This window comes from Ascaphus truei, chromosome 3 (genome assembly GCF_040206685.1).
Source record: "Ascaphus truei isolate aAscTru1 chromosome 3, aAscTru1.hap1, whole genome shotgun sequence".
NCBI classification, from domain to species: Eukaryota; Metazoa; Chordata; class Amphibia; order Anura; family Ascaphidae; genus Ascaphus; species Ascaphus truei.
Genome location: NC_134485.1, coordinates 325,000,723 through 325,017,303, shown reverse-complemented (window position 1 = coordinate 325,017,303; position 16,581 = coordinate 325,000,723). Strand labels below are relative to the sequence as shown.

The 16,581-nt window shown below is 42.2% G+C and overlaps 1 protein-coding gene across 4 annotated transcripts in view; it reads left to right on the top strand.

The window, feature by feature from the left end:
* Positions 1 to 16,581, top strand: part of LOC142489832 (coenzyme Q-binding protein COQ10 homolog A, mitochondrial) — a 31,972-nt gene that overhangs the window by 11,126 nt on the left and 4,265 nt on the right. The window contains exons 2-5 of one of the 4 annotated variants that reach the window (XM_075591299.1): positions 3,503 to 3,658; positions 6,778 to 6,970; positions 10,926 to 11,027; positions 11,572 to 11,826. In XM_075591299.1, coding sequence (XP_075447414.1) covers positions 3,503 to 3,658; positions 6,778 to 6,970; positions 10,926 to 11,027; positions 11,572 to 11,667 — 547 coding nt within the window. In that variant the 3' untranslated portion in view covers positions 11,668 to 11,826. Of the gene's footprint in view, positions 1 to 1,496; positions 1,625 to 3,502; positions 3,659 to 6,777; positions 6,971 to 10,925; positions 11,028 to 11,209; positions 11,548 to 11,571; positions 11,827 to 16,581 lie in introns of those variants that run through there. The other 3 variants (XM_075591300.1, XM_075591301.1, XM_075591298.1) reach the window with 3 other exon arrangements.

Genomic DNA, 16,581 nt, shown 5'->3' with positions numbered 1-16,581 from the left:
TTTATCTATCTCACGGGTGTTAGGAATGGTTGTGTTTTTCTTAGCTTCTTTTATATTCTAATTAAGTTGTGGAGTTGTCGGGGGAGGTAGAGCAGTTAGAGGCGAGTGTGCAGGACCGGTGGAAGCTCTGCATGCCTGACGTCAGGTCACCCCCAATAGGGCCATATGCCGCCAGGCCACGTAGAGTCTGGCTGCAAATTTGGGATGAGTGGCTGGTTTCACTCATCTTATCCTATAGTTTCATTTTTGTTTTTTGTTTTTTGTTTTTTTCCCCCAAGTTCCCAGAGGGGGAAAACTTCTTTAAAAAAAAAAAAAAAAAAATCTACAAGCCTGGAATTCCCACTGTATATCCTGGATAGGGCGTATAACCACAGTTAAGATGAATATTCTCCCTAGAGTTTTTTTTACTATTTTCAGACATTACCGGTAGCTGTCCCGCACTCAAATATAAAAGAAATTCAGAATCTAATTATGCCGTTTATCTGGAAACACAAACAACCAAGAATAGCTATGTCAATTATGTTGGACCCCAAGGAAGGAGGTGGTATGGTGGCTCCAAATATTCTAAAATATTATATAGCCTCTGTGACGGAGCGGCCTGTAGGTGAGGGCAGATAGATGCACAGACTGAGGGTGAACCTTAACTGGATTGGGTTTATTTGCCACCAAGCATCAACCAAAAAATTGGGGCTACTGCCTCTTTAAAGCAAAACACAAAATAATAAAAATCAAATCCTATTCCCGTTGGGGAAACTAACTACACCAGCATGTCCCTAGCTAACGGCGGTGGCCAACTAACCTGGTTCCCAGCCCAAAACATGCCCTGGTATATGGAACAAAGTAACAGTGTCTGCACAGAGCAATAAAGTGTTTTTGCTTATCTGTCAGTCCTTGTCTTTATCCTGTGTGTGATTCCCAGCTGGACCCCGCAGGCCTGCTTCTTTCAGTCCTAAGGTCCATAACAGCTAAACTCTCCCCGGCTGGGAGATCTTTCACTTCCTCTCTCTGTCTCTGACAGCTTCCTGTCTTTTATCCCTGTTCCATCAGGAGTTGATTGTGCACACCTCCCTGCTCAGGTGTGCAGTCCGACACCCGTGCAGTCTGGGAAGGGAGTTAACCTCTTCACTCCCTTACAGCTTCCCATGTAACTGTTTCATACGCTCATAATATATATTTTCTTTAACTGTGCATGCAATGTCTTGTATATAATGTATACCTTGTTCATTTATGTAACTGTATTTGTAACCATGTATTATTTTGTTTTACTCTGTGCCCAGGACATACTTGAAAACGAGAGGTAACTCTCAATGTATTACTTCCTGGTAAAATATTTTTTATAAAAAATATGAAAGAAATGTTTTCTGGCACTCCCCAGGAGGAGTCCATACCTGGGTGGACCTGGAGAGTTCACTAAAAAACCTGATCGGACTGTCTTCTATGTTGTGGTCGGGGACAGGGAGACAGTTGGAACCGACAGTTATTGGATTTACTTTGAAAATTTGGCAGATGGCAAAAAAGAAATATAAGGCTGTGTCGTCCCCTTCTAGGCTCGCGCCCCTGTTCGGAAACCCTGGGTTTTCAGGGTCAGGGTTTTGAACTTTTGAGAAACAGAGGAATTCTAGAGGTAGGAGATTTATTAGAAAAGGACAAGCTAATGCCTTGTGAGGAATTGATGAGAGTATGGTCTGCCCCAAACTGAACTATTTAGGTATATGCAGGTCTGACATTTTGTGTGTCAGGGCCTCCATGATGAGGAATTTCCTAGATATACACGATTTGAAGGTTTACGTAAAACAAATAAATACCAAAGAGGTTTCATATCGTCTCTGTACCAGGGGCTAACTCTTAAAATAGATACCCCAAACCATAAATATATGGACCAGTGGGCTCTGGACTTCCAGACCGAAATAACAAGGGAGGACTGGGAAGATATCTGGCACAATGCGGGACAATTAGGAGATTTAGCACAGATAGCTGAACCCTGTTATAACGTGGTCCTCGTGGCTCTCACAATGAGATCGCGTTATAAAATGTTGCCGCGCGAGGACTTGCCAGCATCTGTAGCTCTGTCCTCTCACTGCTTCATAGGGCTGCGTCCAGATGCGCAGCACTTACATAGACTTTTGAGAGCAAGGTCCTGGGTTTGATTCCTGTATGATATGGTATAATTTATAAAATATATAAATAAAATGTATAAATTATTTTATTTTTATTATGTAGAATTGATAAATTATACCATATCATACAGGAATCGAACCCAGGACCTCATATGCTAGTACCAATTCTCTACCTCTACGCCACAGGGATTGTGTGATGTCACAGACTCTAAAAACTAACATAACATACACATAGTATACAGTGCAGTCCATTGCAATGTGCTGTAGAGGTTAAGTATATTTATAGAGTCTGTTTTGTCCGTTAGCAATAAAGCATTGAATGTTTAAAAAATAAAAATAAAAAAAAACCCACATGGTGTAGGGGGACGTGTTGTCATGTGACCCTCCTCTGCGCTCAAGTCTACGTATGTGCTGCGCACATGGACGCAGCCCTATGAATTTGGGAGAGTAGAGAGCTGCAGATGCCTGCAAGTCCTTGTGCAGCGAAATTAAGCAGTTTTTAAATCGTTAGCCACGCTCAGACCGTGTTATAAGCGAATCCGCGTTTTAGCAGGGTTGAGCTGTATATGGTGGCATTGCCCAGTAATGCAGGAGTATTGGAGAAAAGTTTTGAAACAAATAAAAGATGTGACTGATATCAAAACTCGCTAAACCTATGGAGGATGTGAATCATCATACACAGATTGATTCTGCATTTTCTAACAGCAGCTAGATGCGCTGTAGCCGCGGTGTGGAAAAAGACTCTCCCGCCCTCCAGAAGAGAGGTTATTAGAAGGGTCAATGATGTTCAACTAATGGAGAAACTTACCACATTTCTGAACCACACCACTAGGAAGTATAATGGTGTTTGGGAGCCCTGGGATGCTGAATAGGGGTACGCTCCCAGAGGGAGAGAAGATATGGCTGTGATGAATGTAAAATATGGTGTTTTCCAAATGTTGTATGATCTGTAAGGTGACTATTGTTTGTAAGAAATTTGACACAAAATGGTTGTTCTCTCCCACACTTCTACCCCCCTCCCCCACTTTTTTTTATTTTTTCTATCCTTCCCCCGTCCCCATTTGTGTGGGGGGGAAAAATAATAAAAACAAATAAGTAAAAAAAAAAAAGCATAACTCGGCAGGCCTCTTGTTCCCCCTCCATCAGTACTCTCCTGCCCATATAAATTAAATAAGTCGTAAAGCAAAAGATGGGGTATTACCTGCAAGGTAATAGGAAATGTTGCTACCTTACACTTGTCCCCATATGCAACGGCACAGTAAATCTATACAGGCGTCATTCACTAATTCGAACTGCTTGCTTTCGTGTATAATCTGGGTTATATTTTGCATGCCATATTCCATTCAACCTCTACACCTCTGATACCTCTGGTCCCTGTCTTGCAGACACCTGTCTTCCTGTGGCATCATCATGACCAGAGCTTCCAAAGGGATTGTCCAAGGGATCAGCAGTCCTCGTGTCCAGCACTGCCGCAGCTTCCTGGGCTTCACTGGGCCACTGACCAACAAGAGGAAGGAGTACTCTGAGCGGAGAATCATTGGGTAATGAGCATGAGAACCAAACACTTCACTTTTTATTTTTTATATAGCTAGTCATTCAAGGGTCATCTGCAAAAAGGTAGTCTTGAGGGACCTATGGCTCACCGGGAGTGGCTCAATGAGTAAAGACACTGACTGGCACTGAGTTTGAAGCAGGAGAACCTGGTTCAATTCCCTGTGTTGGCTCCTTGTGACCTTGGGCAAGTCACTTTATCTCCCTGTGCCTCAGGCACCAACAAATAGATTGTAAGCTCTACAGGGCAGGGACTGTCAGCAAAATGTCTCTGTAAAGCGCTACGTAAAAAACTAACAGCGCTATACAAGAACATGCTATTATTATTTAAGTATATCGCTACCTGAGAATGATGTACAGTATTTAGAAGCTGGCCTCCCACCACGTGGTGATGACATGAGGTCTAAAGCTGTACTCTTATGTCCTACAGCACTGCTTGATGCAGAGATAAGTAAGATCAGTAAGTCGGTCTATTCCTGTTACCAGTGGCTGAAGGTGAAGTAACATCAAACTATAGGGTCTATAAGCAAAGATTTAAAGTCTTTTAAGGTGTAATTTATTCCTTTTGAATAAAGTGAATTAATAGTTAATGAAGCCTTGTTTATTTGGGCGCTTACAGAATAGAGATCAAGGAGTCTTCTCCATATTTGTGGTATGCCGATTACCTGGTTTTTATTCCCATCTGGATCAAGAGTTTGCAAGCATCCATTCTGCTGCTATTTAGTTCGTATTAATCCCTTGAGCGATTTAGGATTATATATATATATATATATCTATAGATATATATATATATAGATATGTATATATATCAAACCCTGATGTTGCTATTGTGCATCTCTCAGAAGCAGAGTTTGTAGTTGCAACTCTAAAAAGGTTGCAGTAGAGTCACAAGTTATCATTTTCAAAGTACATTGAATCTGCCCAATATTGTAACTATTCCAATAACCGTGTACTGTTGCCGATCAAAATAAGCCTTTTTAATAGTAATATGATTTACTGATAACATGCAAACATTCTGCAGAGCATTACATTTGGGTGGGAAGACAATGCTAATAATATTACCACTAGTACAGTAAGTAAGGAGGACCCAGCTCCACAGAGCTTACTTTGTAATCCTTCTATATTAAACAAAACCAGTATCGCCTTTGATAAATAAATATTAATTTATTAAAGCTGGTTTGTGATGTACTTTTGTCTCGAGCTCTCAGACACCTCACCTTTTTAAATCTTTACACTTTCTTATCCTGGCAACCTCCCCAACGATTCTTGCACTGCCGGTTTTCAGGGAGCAATGTCGAGACAAATTTAAGAGTTTAAATAATTTTCAAATTGTGCTTTAACTTTGCTTATAATACTGCGAATAGGATGTGATATTATTCTGTTTTGATCCAGTCAAACTGCAAATAAAGTAAAGTGCAGGAGGGTCTGGGGCAGATTCCCCAAGCTCCGATGCAGAGTATCTCACCCGGATCTGAGGTTAACAGCCATTGACCTAAATGGCTCTTGATGCTTGTTTGGGTGTGATAACCCACATCGGGACTTGATGAATCTCCGCAACTGTTTTTTTTATTTGTTTTTTTTTACACTAGATAAAATGTGTATAGTTGTGGAAATGTGTTTCTTTGCTATGTAGACTCTTGATCCTGTGATATCGTTAAAGGCAGAGAACACAAGTAGCCATGGTTTTTAGTATAAAAGCTGTTTGAAAAAGCATGAGCCAAACAAATAGGATGGGGCTAGTACAAGTAAGGCTGAGGACCGGCTGCGTGCGCGTCACTCACCTACCCATGATGTCCTCCCGAGCCGACCCCAGTCCCTCCTCACTGCAAGGCTCGCTACGCGCTGTGACCCCTCAGCCGCCAGGGGATGCAAGAGGACTGTGATCCTGAGCGGTGACGTGGTGCGCTGGTGAGCCTGTCAGCACCGGGCGCTGGAGCCGTCAGAGCTTCCTCCACCTCCAAAAGGTGGGGTGTGTGTTTCGCACAGTCCGGGGGAAGAGGGGACTTTACAGCCCAATCAATCCGCCCCTTGTATCACCACCCCCCCGCCCCCTCCTCCTCCCTCTCCTACGAACCCACAACCTCCTCCCTCCCTCTCCCCGGGCTCAATGGCTGCGCCCCCTGACTCGTTTTGGCCACCCCTCCCCCCCACCCGCGCCAAAACAAATTCACCGCAGATCGCAGTGACTTGCAAGCAAGATGGCCGTGCACGCGCGTGCAGCGGGTCCTCAACCCTGTGTGATCTTAACATTATTTGCAGTTTTGTGGAAATTCCATTGATTCACATGACCAGGCAGCAGCCGTATCTAACTCTGATACGCACATTGGCTGTTTTCCTTTTATCAAGCACTTTGTGTTTATATCTTCTAATTACGGTATCTCCAAACTGTCCACGGGGGTCAGTTTTGACTAAACTGATTCAGAAGGGGGAGGGGGGGGGGAGTTGTTTCCAAACACATGACCATAAATGCAAAATATCAGTTGTGAGCACATTTGCATGTCTCAGATAGGTCTGCTGTCTGCCTGTTCTTCACCATTATCTCTGGCATACAGTACAGTGCTTCTACTGCAGCCAGAGCGCTATGTCACCCAAGGTGCCTGAAGCGTATGCGAAGTGTTAAACGCAGACAGCCAAGAGAGCAACCATACCAGTGCCCTCATACATTCAAGCGATTATTCATATAACTTTAATATGCAACAGGCAGGTTATAGAAAAATAATGCTGGACTATATGGATGAATTTAGGATCGGGTGAACATAATTCTACTAAAACCTATTTGATTTTAACATTATAACAGTTTTTTAACAAATTATGTTCACCTCTTTATTCCATACTTCTACCTACTACGAGATTTAGCATATTTTCTAAATACTATTATACAATTTTTATTTCTTTTTAGAAAGTATTCATTATATTTATATCACAATCTATGCAATGCTGTTTGAAAATTTACTACCACCCAAACCATCCCAATTACGTACAGTGATGATGATAATATAGAAAAAAACGTTGGTCTCCTTACATGGTGTGTGTGTGTGTGTGTATTGATATTTGAAAGTTGTGCCCGCGCTACCTATACATAATGGTGTCCCCTGTGACTGATCCCTAGGTATGCCATGCAGGAGATGTACGAGGTGGTGTCCAATGTGGAAGAATACAAGCTGTTTGTGCCATGGTGCAAAACGTCCACAGTAATCTCTAAGCGTACAGGATATGCCAAAGCACAGCTGGAAATTGGCTTCCCTCCCATAATGGAACGATACACTTCCATCCTTACACTGGTGCGCCCTCACCTTGTAAAGGTAAGTCTGAGACATGAGGACAGCAACAGGGTAGGCATTCTACCACTACATATACATATGTATAAACACAGTGGTTTGCAGAAGTATTCACCCCCTACCAATAATGTCACATGTATGCACAGCTGTTCAAACGTATTATTATTATTTTTATTCTACGATACAAAGCTGTAGTGATTAAACGGAGCACTGTTTATATGAAGACGAGGTTAAATGTCTGTAAAGGAAATGTACCAAATGAAAGTTACCCGTGGCAGAAGTATTCAGCCCCTTAAGGCAGTGATTGGTAGAAGCACCTTTTGCAGCAATTACTGCTGAGTCTTTTTGCATAGGTCTCTACTAGCTTTGCACAGTATGATGGTGACATTTTTGCCTATTCTTTATGGGAAAATTAATCCAGTTCTGATAAGTTTGTTGGGGATCATCTATTGACTGCAGTCTTAAAGTCTCGCCATTAATGTAAGTGTATTAAAGTCAGGACTTTGACTGGGCCACTCGGCCATTCGTTTTCCTTGTTCAATCATTCCAGTGGGGCTTTGGTTTTGTGCTTCGGGTTATTGTCTGAAATGTGAATTTCCTCCCCAAGTTTCAGAGTCTTGTCTGACTTAATCAAGTTTTCCTCAAGGATTTGCCTGTACTTTGTGCCATCCATTCTCCCCTCTATCCTGACAAGCTTCCGAGTCCCTGCTGAAGAGAAGCGTCCCCATAACATGTTGCCACCATCATGCTTGACAGTTGGTATGGTGTTGACTGGGTGATGTGCAGTGTTTGGCTCGTCTGACCACAAAACCTTTTTCCACATGTCTGCAGTATCGGCTATATTCTTTCACATACTCCATACCGGATTTAAGATTAGTCTTTTTTTGAGTAATGGCTCCTTTCTTGTGACCTGTCTATACAGGCCAGCTTTGTGAAGGAACTGGCTTATTGTTGGTGTGAACTCTGACTCCCATCTCAGACACAGAACATTGCACACCTTGCAAGGTCATTGTTGGCTTCAGAGTGCCATTCCAAACCAGTTTCCTGCTTGCCCAGCTACTCCGTTTGGAAGGGCGACCTGATCTGGGTAGTCTTTGCCTGATGAAGTAAGCTCATCTTACGAAACGCGTTGGATAAGTTATCACGGGTGTTTTTTATGAGTATTTTTATTCTATTCGTGTGCTCCCTCAGTAACGGCGACTAGCTGCAGCTAATGTACACCAGAGCGACATCATCGGCGTGCACGGCAGCAGGTCTTCTGTCCTAGTGCCTCGCGGCATTAGTGATTGTACCCCTGCTTATTGCCGTTTGCTCTACGGGTGAGTGTGCATAAGATATAGCCTAGAGGGGCTTCACATTTCAAGATTTTCACTGGTTTTGTCTCCTAACTTGTGTACATTGCAATCCATAAGTGGAATCTGATCCTGTGCAGTTCAGCATCTGTGTTGAACTTGCCTGCCTGGCTGCATAACGTTGGTGTATTAGCCATCACATACTGCCATACAGGTTAGTCCCAGAGTTATTGTAGTACATATAGTGTGCTTGATGCTGGCCACAATATCCCCTTTTCGTCTGGCATTATTACTGGACTGTGACTCCATTATTGATGAAATTAGAACTTCAAAAGGAGATTTACTAATCTGACGGATACCAGCCATATTGGAACACTTAAAGACTTGCCTTGCCTGCATGGCTGAGGAGCTGACGCCATCGCCCACCTGCGAGGGTCCCCTATTGTCTTGCAGTAACATCATGCTGGTTTGTGCATAACATGACTAAAAGATCTATATTCCTCTACGTGTGATACTCGCTTTTTACTTGCACCAATATAATTTTTTGCATACTACACTATGAGTTGTGCACTTTTTCCTCTTGTTTTGTCCTAGTTATTTAAGATGTAAGCCATCTTTCCGTGGATAGCAGCAGACCTCATCACCTTCATGTTGGTATAAGGTTACGTATTTAGGTGACCAATTGTTGCTACCTGCTTACTCTTGTTTGTTGCACTCTTTCACTTATGTCACTATATTTTTATTAATATCACTCATTACATTTTTGTGCGCTGTTTATTTGTTTTGTTTTTTCACCTGATCTGGGTAGTGTCTAGGTGTTGATGATGCATCTTCCACTTCTTAATGGTGGACTTCACACCGTGTTGAGAGGGATAATCGGCGCATTTTGACCTTTTCTTGTACCCTTCGCCTACTCTGTGCCGCTCTCCCACTTTATTCCTTACTTGTGTCAAAAGTGCCTTGGTCTTCATGGTAGCTTTGTTGGATCACTGCGAGGTGCAACTTGAAAGTCTCTTTATACCTAAGGGAAATGATCTACACATTAAACGACTTTGATTACACACAGTCTGTGACCATTTCACAAATTTTGTGACCTTTCAAACAATTTTATTTGCACCCATTCAGATTCAGTAGCAAAGGGGTTGAATACTTATGCAGCTGAGATTAATCTGTTTTTCTCTGTAAATATTACTATATTTTCTGTGCAAATAACACGGAGTGGAAAAAATGCGCAATCTCTCAAAACATACAAATGTGGAAACCATAAGCGACTGTGCAGTTCCGAAAGACACCTTTCCAGGGGATCTTGATTACAAACAAAAACGCAGATCTTGAAGCGCAAATGTCCTCCGGTACATGTGAAATGAGGAGGAAAAATAGTGCAACACTATTTGACAATTTGGGAATGGATTAATGTTAACCCCACTCGTGGTGGTGTCCAATTCAAACGAGCAATGCAGAGGTAAAAACCTCTCTGCATACAAACAGCAGCACTCTTGAATTGATCCTTAAAGGAAACAGGACGGCTTTGATAGCTTGGATGGGCCCCGGGTGGTCCTACTTACTGCCTTTATTACTCTTCCGTTTTTTTTATTTTTTCTTCTGTTTTATAAGTGCATTTTTTTATGAGGGTAAACATGCACTGCACTATTTTCTCTCCTCTCCTTTTATTACATAAGGAGAAGATCTTGTTTGATTTAAGGATTATTTCATGAGTGCCGCTGTTTTGTATGCAGAGGTTTGTCCTCTGCATTGCTCGTTTGAATTGGACACCACGTGAGTGGGATTAACATTAGTCCATTCCCGACTTGTCCATATTGTCAAATAGTATAACACTATCTTCTCCCTTGTTTCACATGTACCTGAGGACCTTTGCGCTCCGAGATCTGTGTTTTTAATTTATACTCTGTGTATTTTCTAGTTAAACTAGTTAAAAAGCAAGGGTATCAATTGTTGAGGTACTCCACTCACAACTTTAGCCCTGTTCTTCGGGGATTATTACTTGAAATATAGAACTTTTTGCATGGCTCTGTAAAACTCTGCAATACTTGTACACCCTCTTCTATATCTCGCCTGCACATGCATCTAAATTTGGCTCTGACTGTTTGGAAGGAGCCCAAATGTTTTTCTTACCCTTTTATAGTGTAAAGGTAGCTTGCAAGGTCAGACTCTCAAGTCATGTGCTAGTGACATTGCTTGAAGCCAGGAAAGGGAAAACCAAGAAAAACTGGCCAACTTTCTTATCTCTGCCATTTCCCTCCCACAGGGGCCAGCAAAAGGGTTTAAGCAGGGCAATATTTTCTAAATTGTTAAAACTTGTTAATACAATCTATTATCCGCTATTTCTGTATGAAGCTTTTATATCAGATGATAAAGTGCAGCAGAATGCAAAGCTTCCAGTGTCCTAAGATTTTCAGGTTGCTAGGATATCTTGTTAACATTAAAATCTATCCATAAAATAAGAATTTGAGATGTTAAAGGCGTATTCCAAAGTAAACTCTTCAGCATGTATGGGAAGCGGCGCTGAACCACATCAATTTTCACTCCAGAAACCTATAATAATAAAAAAGGACCCTACTGTATATAATCATATCATTTTGCTCACAGGACCCTCAGACACTGAATGGGTTTAATAGATTTATACTATACTTTATATATATCTTCTTTTTATTGTATTATGTTCTTAGGCCATTTGTACTGACGGGCGCCTTTTCAATCATCTGGAAAGCATCTGGCGCTTTAGCCCTGGCATCCCTGGTTATCCTCGTACCTGCACCGTAGACTTCTCGGTAAGTTTTTTTTTTTTTTTTTTTTTTGTGTTGAGCGTGGAAAGTTTTTATATATTACCTGGTTCAATCGCACTTTCACACGCCCCATTAAGCCAAATTAACGGGAACACAATTAGCTTAAATATTTATTTTTACATAAGGTTACATTGATTTTTTTTTTTTTTTTTTTACATTATTTGAAGCTGAACTGCGATACTCACAACAGAGATCCCCCACCTCCCCTGCCACCAGAGTGATACTAACCCATTTTGTTCTGCTTGAGCTTGACAAGTCTTGTTGTACAAGTTACATTTCCTAAGGATCGGACGTCCCCCGAACTGGAAGTACTGCGGCTCAGCAGATTTACAACAGCAAAAAGTGCCGCTTTAACAACTTCTGTGTGGGATGTACCTGAAAAATTATTTTGTTCCAAGAGTTTCTCCCAGGCACTATAAACTGTTGCTATAGCAAAACATAGATGTCTACTATTAACCCATCAAAATGCTCAGTTTGGTACTGGCAGGTTGCAGATGCGCTGCTTTCCCTCATCCTCATCTTCTAATAGGATGCAGCAAGACGCCTAATCTATGAAGAGGAGACTGGTCTTTGCAGTTTGTGGCGGGCAAATGAAGCCGTATTAGAGATGCCTCAAATCATTTAACATCAATATTTCTTTGGAATTGGAAACTTGGATTATATGTGACAATGATGCATATGAATAGGAAGAAAAAGAGAACTTAAAGACCATTCCTAAAAGCAATGTGTTTAAAACCTCAGTGTGACACTAAGCCATTTAAATTAAAAACCGCTCTAACTTTTATATTTTTTTTATCCATTTCACACCCTGCTCAGATCTCATTGTGAAATCTTTTGGTAGTTATCTATTTTGACGAAATTATGTCATATTGTTCTAAATGTAAGCGTGCTATCACTTTTTTTTATTGTTGTTGCAACTCCTTTTGCAACTCCTTTTTAAACTATATGTTAAGTAATAATTTATTCTTTGTCCTCTGGCAGTAAATAATGTGTTTACTCCTCCAACCAGCTGAGGTAAGACGAGAGCTTCTAAGACTGCCATATTTAAGGGGGGCGTCTCCCATTCCAGGTCAGTTAGGCTGCGTCCATGGTGTGTGCGCGGCGTCATGCTGACCTGGAGCGGTACACGGCCTGAGAGGGAGTGGCTCAGTGAGTAAAGACACTGACTGGCACTGAGAGTTTGGAGCAGGAGAACCTGGATCAATTCCTGGTGTTGGCTCCGTGTGACCTTGGGCAAGTCACTTTATCTCCCTGTGCCTCAGGCACCAAAAACATAGATTGTAAGCTCCACGGGGCAGGGACCTGTGCCTGCAAAATGTCTCTGTAACGCGCTGCGTAAAAAAAACTAGCAGCGCTGTACAAGAACACGCTATTATTATTATTATATGATTGTGCGACCGAGGGCATGCCGGGAGGCGTTCCCGTGACGTCACATGTGCAGTTGGCCTTATTGGCAGAACCGCGCACGTGACCCGGCCATCGCGCAGCAAAATCAAATGTATTTGATTCCTGGCGTGCCCTGTCACGCAGTCTATGGCAGCGCTCGTTGTGCTTGAGGCAGCGCTTGTTGTGCTTGAGGCAGCGCTTGTTGTGCTTGAGGCAGCGCTCGTTGTGCTTGAGGCAGCGCTTGTTGTGCTTGAGGCAGCGCTTGTTGTGCTTGAGGCAGCGCTCGTTGTGCTTGAGGCAGCGCTCGTTGTGCTTGAGGCAGCGCTCGTTGTGCTTGAGGCAGCGCTCGTTGTGCTTGAGGCAGCGCTCGTTGTGCTTGAGGCAGCGTTCGTTGATGCAGAGGAAATGACATCATTGTGTGGTTTTTGGCAAAAAATAGTTTTTGACCTTTTTGAAGTACTTCTGAGGTATTACACAAGGTAGGGATCTGGATGCTAGATATTTTTAAAGGGGACATTGTTTCCTAGTGCAGTGAGTTAGCAGCATGTCGGCTCCCAGAACGCTTACCCGCCTCACCAGGAGGCTCAGGACTGGGAAACCAGTCTCCAAGTTTAGATTCTGTGCAGACTGCGAGGTTAAGCCAGAAGCTACTTACACCTACAAAATTTGCACTTTTTCCATTAAAAAGATAATAAGGAAGTCTCCGGGAAGCGCAATATATGTAAAGAAAAAAATATATAATAGTGCAATATTGTTTAAATTAAGATCAGAATAAGATGACTTGACTCTCTATTAAATACTCACAAACGTGAGAAATTTGGAGGCACGTAAAGGTATCTTTTGGATGCTATAGATGTCACGGAGCGAACAGGAGATCCAGAAATCAATATTTCCCCCGGATATATGGGCTCCCAAGGACCTTATTTAAAAGATAAAACTGGACATAGTGCAGACTGTATATACAGTTTATGGAAGGTAAGTAAATGATGTTACACTCACATGGTTTCAATAAAAAAACAAGCATTCGATCACAATGGATCTCTGTGGCCGGATGGATAGTAACTCCGCTTCCCCTCTGCCGTGGCGTGCGTTCCACCGATGCGTTCCAGTAAACCGGAAGGGATGTCATCCGCTGCGTCCACTTCCTGGGGTTCCGGCCGGCTCAGGAAAAACGTCACTCTACGCGTTTCACCACATAGGTTTCATCAGGTTTCACTTCCTTACTATTACGCAACACGAGGATTGACCGAGCAATCCTCTACTGTCACAGCTGCATCTTCGTATATGTTTGTATAAGTATCACTGCTTTTATATTTTTTTCACTATCACTTTGCATTATCTGATTATTTAGAGCGCCACTTTTTGATAAGTTTCCTTTCACATCCATTAAAAAGATGGCTGTTGAAACTAATAATTTCTGCAGAATTCTCATCGACTGGATGAAGAATTTGCTTGTCCATTCCTTTGACAAAATGCAGTTTTGAGTCTTTAAAAAAACCTAGGTAAGACTTCATTACACCTGCAGTCTGAAAGTTTCATTTATTGTTGAGAACAAACCCACAGCCCCTGTAGCTCAACCCAAATCCACCACATCATATATTGTTTCAAAAAAGAGTGCTACTAGGATTGTGACCTCATATATAGAACAAAAGACAAGCCTCTGTTTCAGAACTCGGGGAGTTTTCCTCCTCCAGAGAAGGAGGAAACAAGTGGAAATGAGTTCAACCGGTCGACCTCATGACATCAGCGGTCAACAATAAAATGTGAACGTGTGTCAAGAGGGCATGACCCGAAAGCTGTGGTCTGGGATGATTTCTCATTCGCTTTGGATTTCCATCTCTTCTAAAAAAAAAAAATTCTCTCTTCCTTCTGTAGCGGTTAGTTAACAAGATCAAAAGATAAACTAAAGTTCTCCTGAGTTCGCCCCGTATTGGCTCAGAAGAACATGGTTTGCGAACTTAAGAAATGGGTCACTATAGGAGCCATGGATTCTCCTTATTACTGGTGTTGTTGACTCGAGGCCCAGTTTGCTTTCCTAATCCACACTGTCAACTTCAAAAATGGAGGCATTTGATCAGATGTCATTGAGGATAGTCACAGGAGATCAGGCAATTACACCTTTATACCGGGATCATATCTCTGAGCAAAGCAAGATGATGAAATAAATTGTAATTTATTCACTTAAAATAGGCAAAAACACAATGTTACACAAAATACAGATTAAAAGCACACTTACTTGGGACTGGAGTAACAAAACTACTCTACTAGGTGCAGGAACTTCAACATCCAGAAGTTTACCCTCAATAGTCTTGGAACTGCAAAGGTTCCAGGCAGATTTTGCTGAAGCAGAGCCTTGCCTCTTTCTTACTGGAAAAACATTAGAATCTTGAGAGAAATGTAAAAACTTGAGAGAAATCTGAGAACTTGGGAACTGCCAAATCTGAGCTGCGTACGGGTTTTTAAAACCTCTGTTTCATTCACAGAATTCTCTCCCTAGCAGGAGCGTGAGAAATGTCCCTACCAACCAATCTGGGACAACCCAGTATTAAAAAACAGGGTATCTTAAACATCTGACTGAACCCAGGGGCAGGTGAAACATGGCCTCTGCCCCCGCTTCCCTCCTTGCCCCCACGGTGAGAGACTCCGGCCAGTCTGGATAGATCAAATGGACATGCACATTGCATGCCTTTAATCTGAGGATGTAGATACTACTTGGCTATCCTGAACAAATGGTCCTCACACCTCCTGGCCTTTCAAGTTCAGACCTCTGAGTTAGACAGAGTGGCAGGCACCAGCTGGGTACAATGCACAAGCATATGTTTCAATACACTTTGCTAATAAAATATACCTTACACTCTGCAAAACCTACACAACAGAAAGAACCTGCCGCTCAAATCAGTATAATGATATTGTATATGCTGTTTAGAAGGTGGTGCATGAGGGCATAGGAACGTATATGTACAACAACTTTGTGAATACCACGAGGTGTCACAAGAAAGAGTCCCTCTCACATTGCACTCATGCCTTTTGAGTATTATATGAGGCTATAGTAGCTCAGAGTGCCTTACTCAGACAAATATTATATCAAGACTGCAAGAGCTATGGATAGCTCTGGGAGACCCCTCTAAGTGTATGAAAAATAATAACATTTTATTAACATATATGTAATATCAACAAACGACGTGAATAAGATCCCGTCCGTGAAACTGGACCATCAAAGGAGATGTTATCAATGGTGCAATAGGATTTGAGGTTGCCCTATAAGGTAGCATAGGATGTGACCCATGCTAGCCTAGGCTATCTCATGCATGATAACACAAACTATAATATATGTGTGCATATGCAACTTAAATAATAACAGCAACAGAAAACATTATTGAGATATCACCATTATCAAACCAGCTACACTCTTGATATGTCTGAGTAAGGCACTCTGAGCTACTATAGCCTCATATAATACTCAAAAAGCATGAGTGCAATTTGAGAGGGACTCTTTCTTGTGACCCCTAGTGGGGTTCACAAAGTTGTTCTCTGCAAAACCTGACCTTACATTTTAATAAAAACCTCTCAGCTTTATTACCTAGCTGGAGTACCCCCTGAACCCCTATGTTGCCTAGGGATCGCCGCAGCTACCGGAACACTTGTCATCCCTGTGCCTCATTTTACTGTGCAGAAAGCATTCATGTACTTAAAGCGTATATTTTATTAATAACGTGTGTTAACAATCCTAAGTCTTTCTGGTTATGGGGAATAGAAGAAGAAACTGCACGTCATTTCCCCACACACTTTATAATAAACTTAGTATGGATTCTAAGAATCCCCTCACAACCTTAGATGATTGGAGAACCTCAGAATCCCTATAACAGGTTCAGGGTAACCTGGGAATTAAATGAGTATCCCCTTTAACCTAGGGACCTCCTGACTGTGTCAGGGACACCTCACATCCCTATGCCCCTTTTTCCTTTCTGATCTATGCTGAAGCAAGGAAACCTTGAGGTGCGTCGCACAAGTGTTTTCAAGGGGAGATATTACAGGGACCATGTGTCTACATGCATCCGACCTGATTCCTGGGTACATTTTTAGGGGAACCAGCCACTCTGGGCCCCATCTAGATAGACACAATCTGCCAGCACTTTCCCCGCAAACCCCCCCT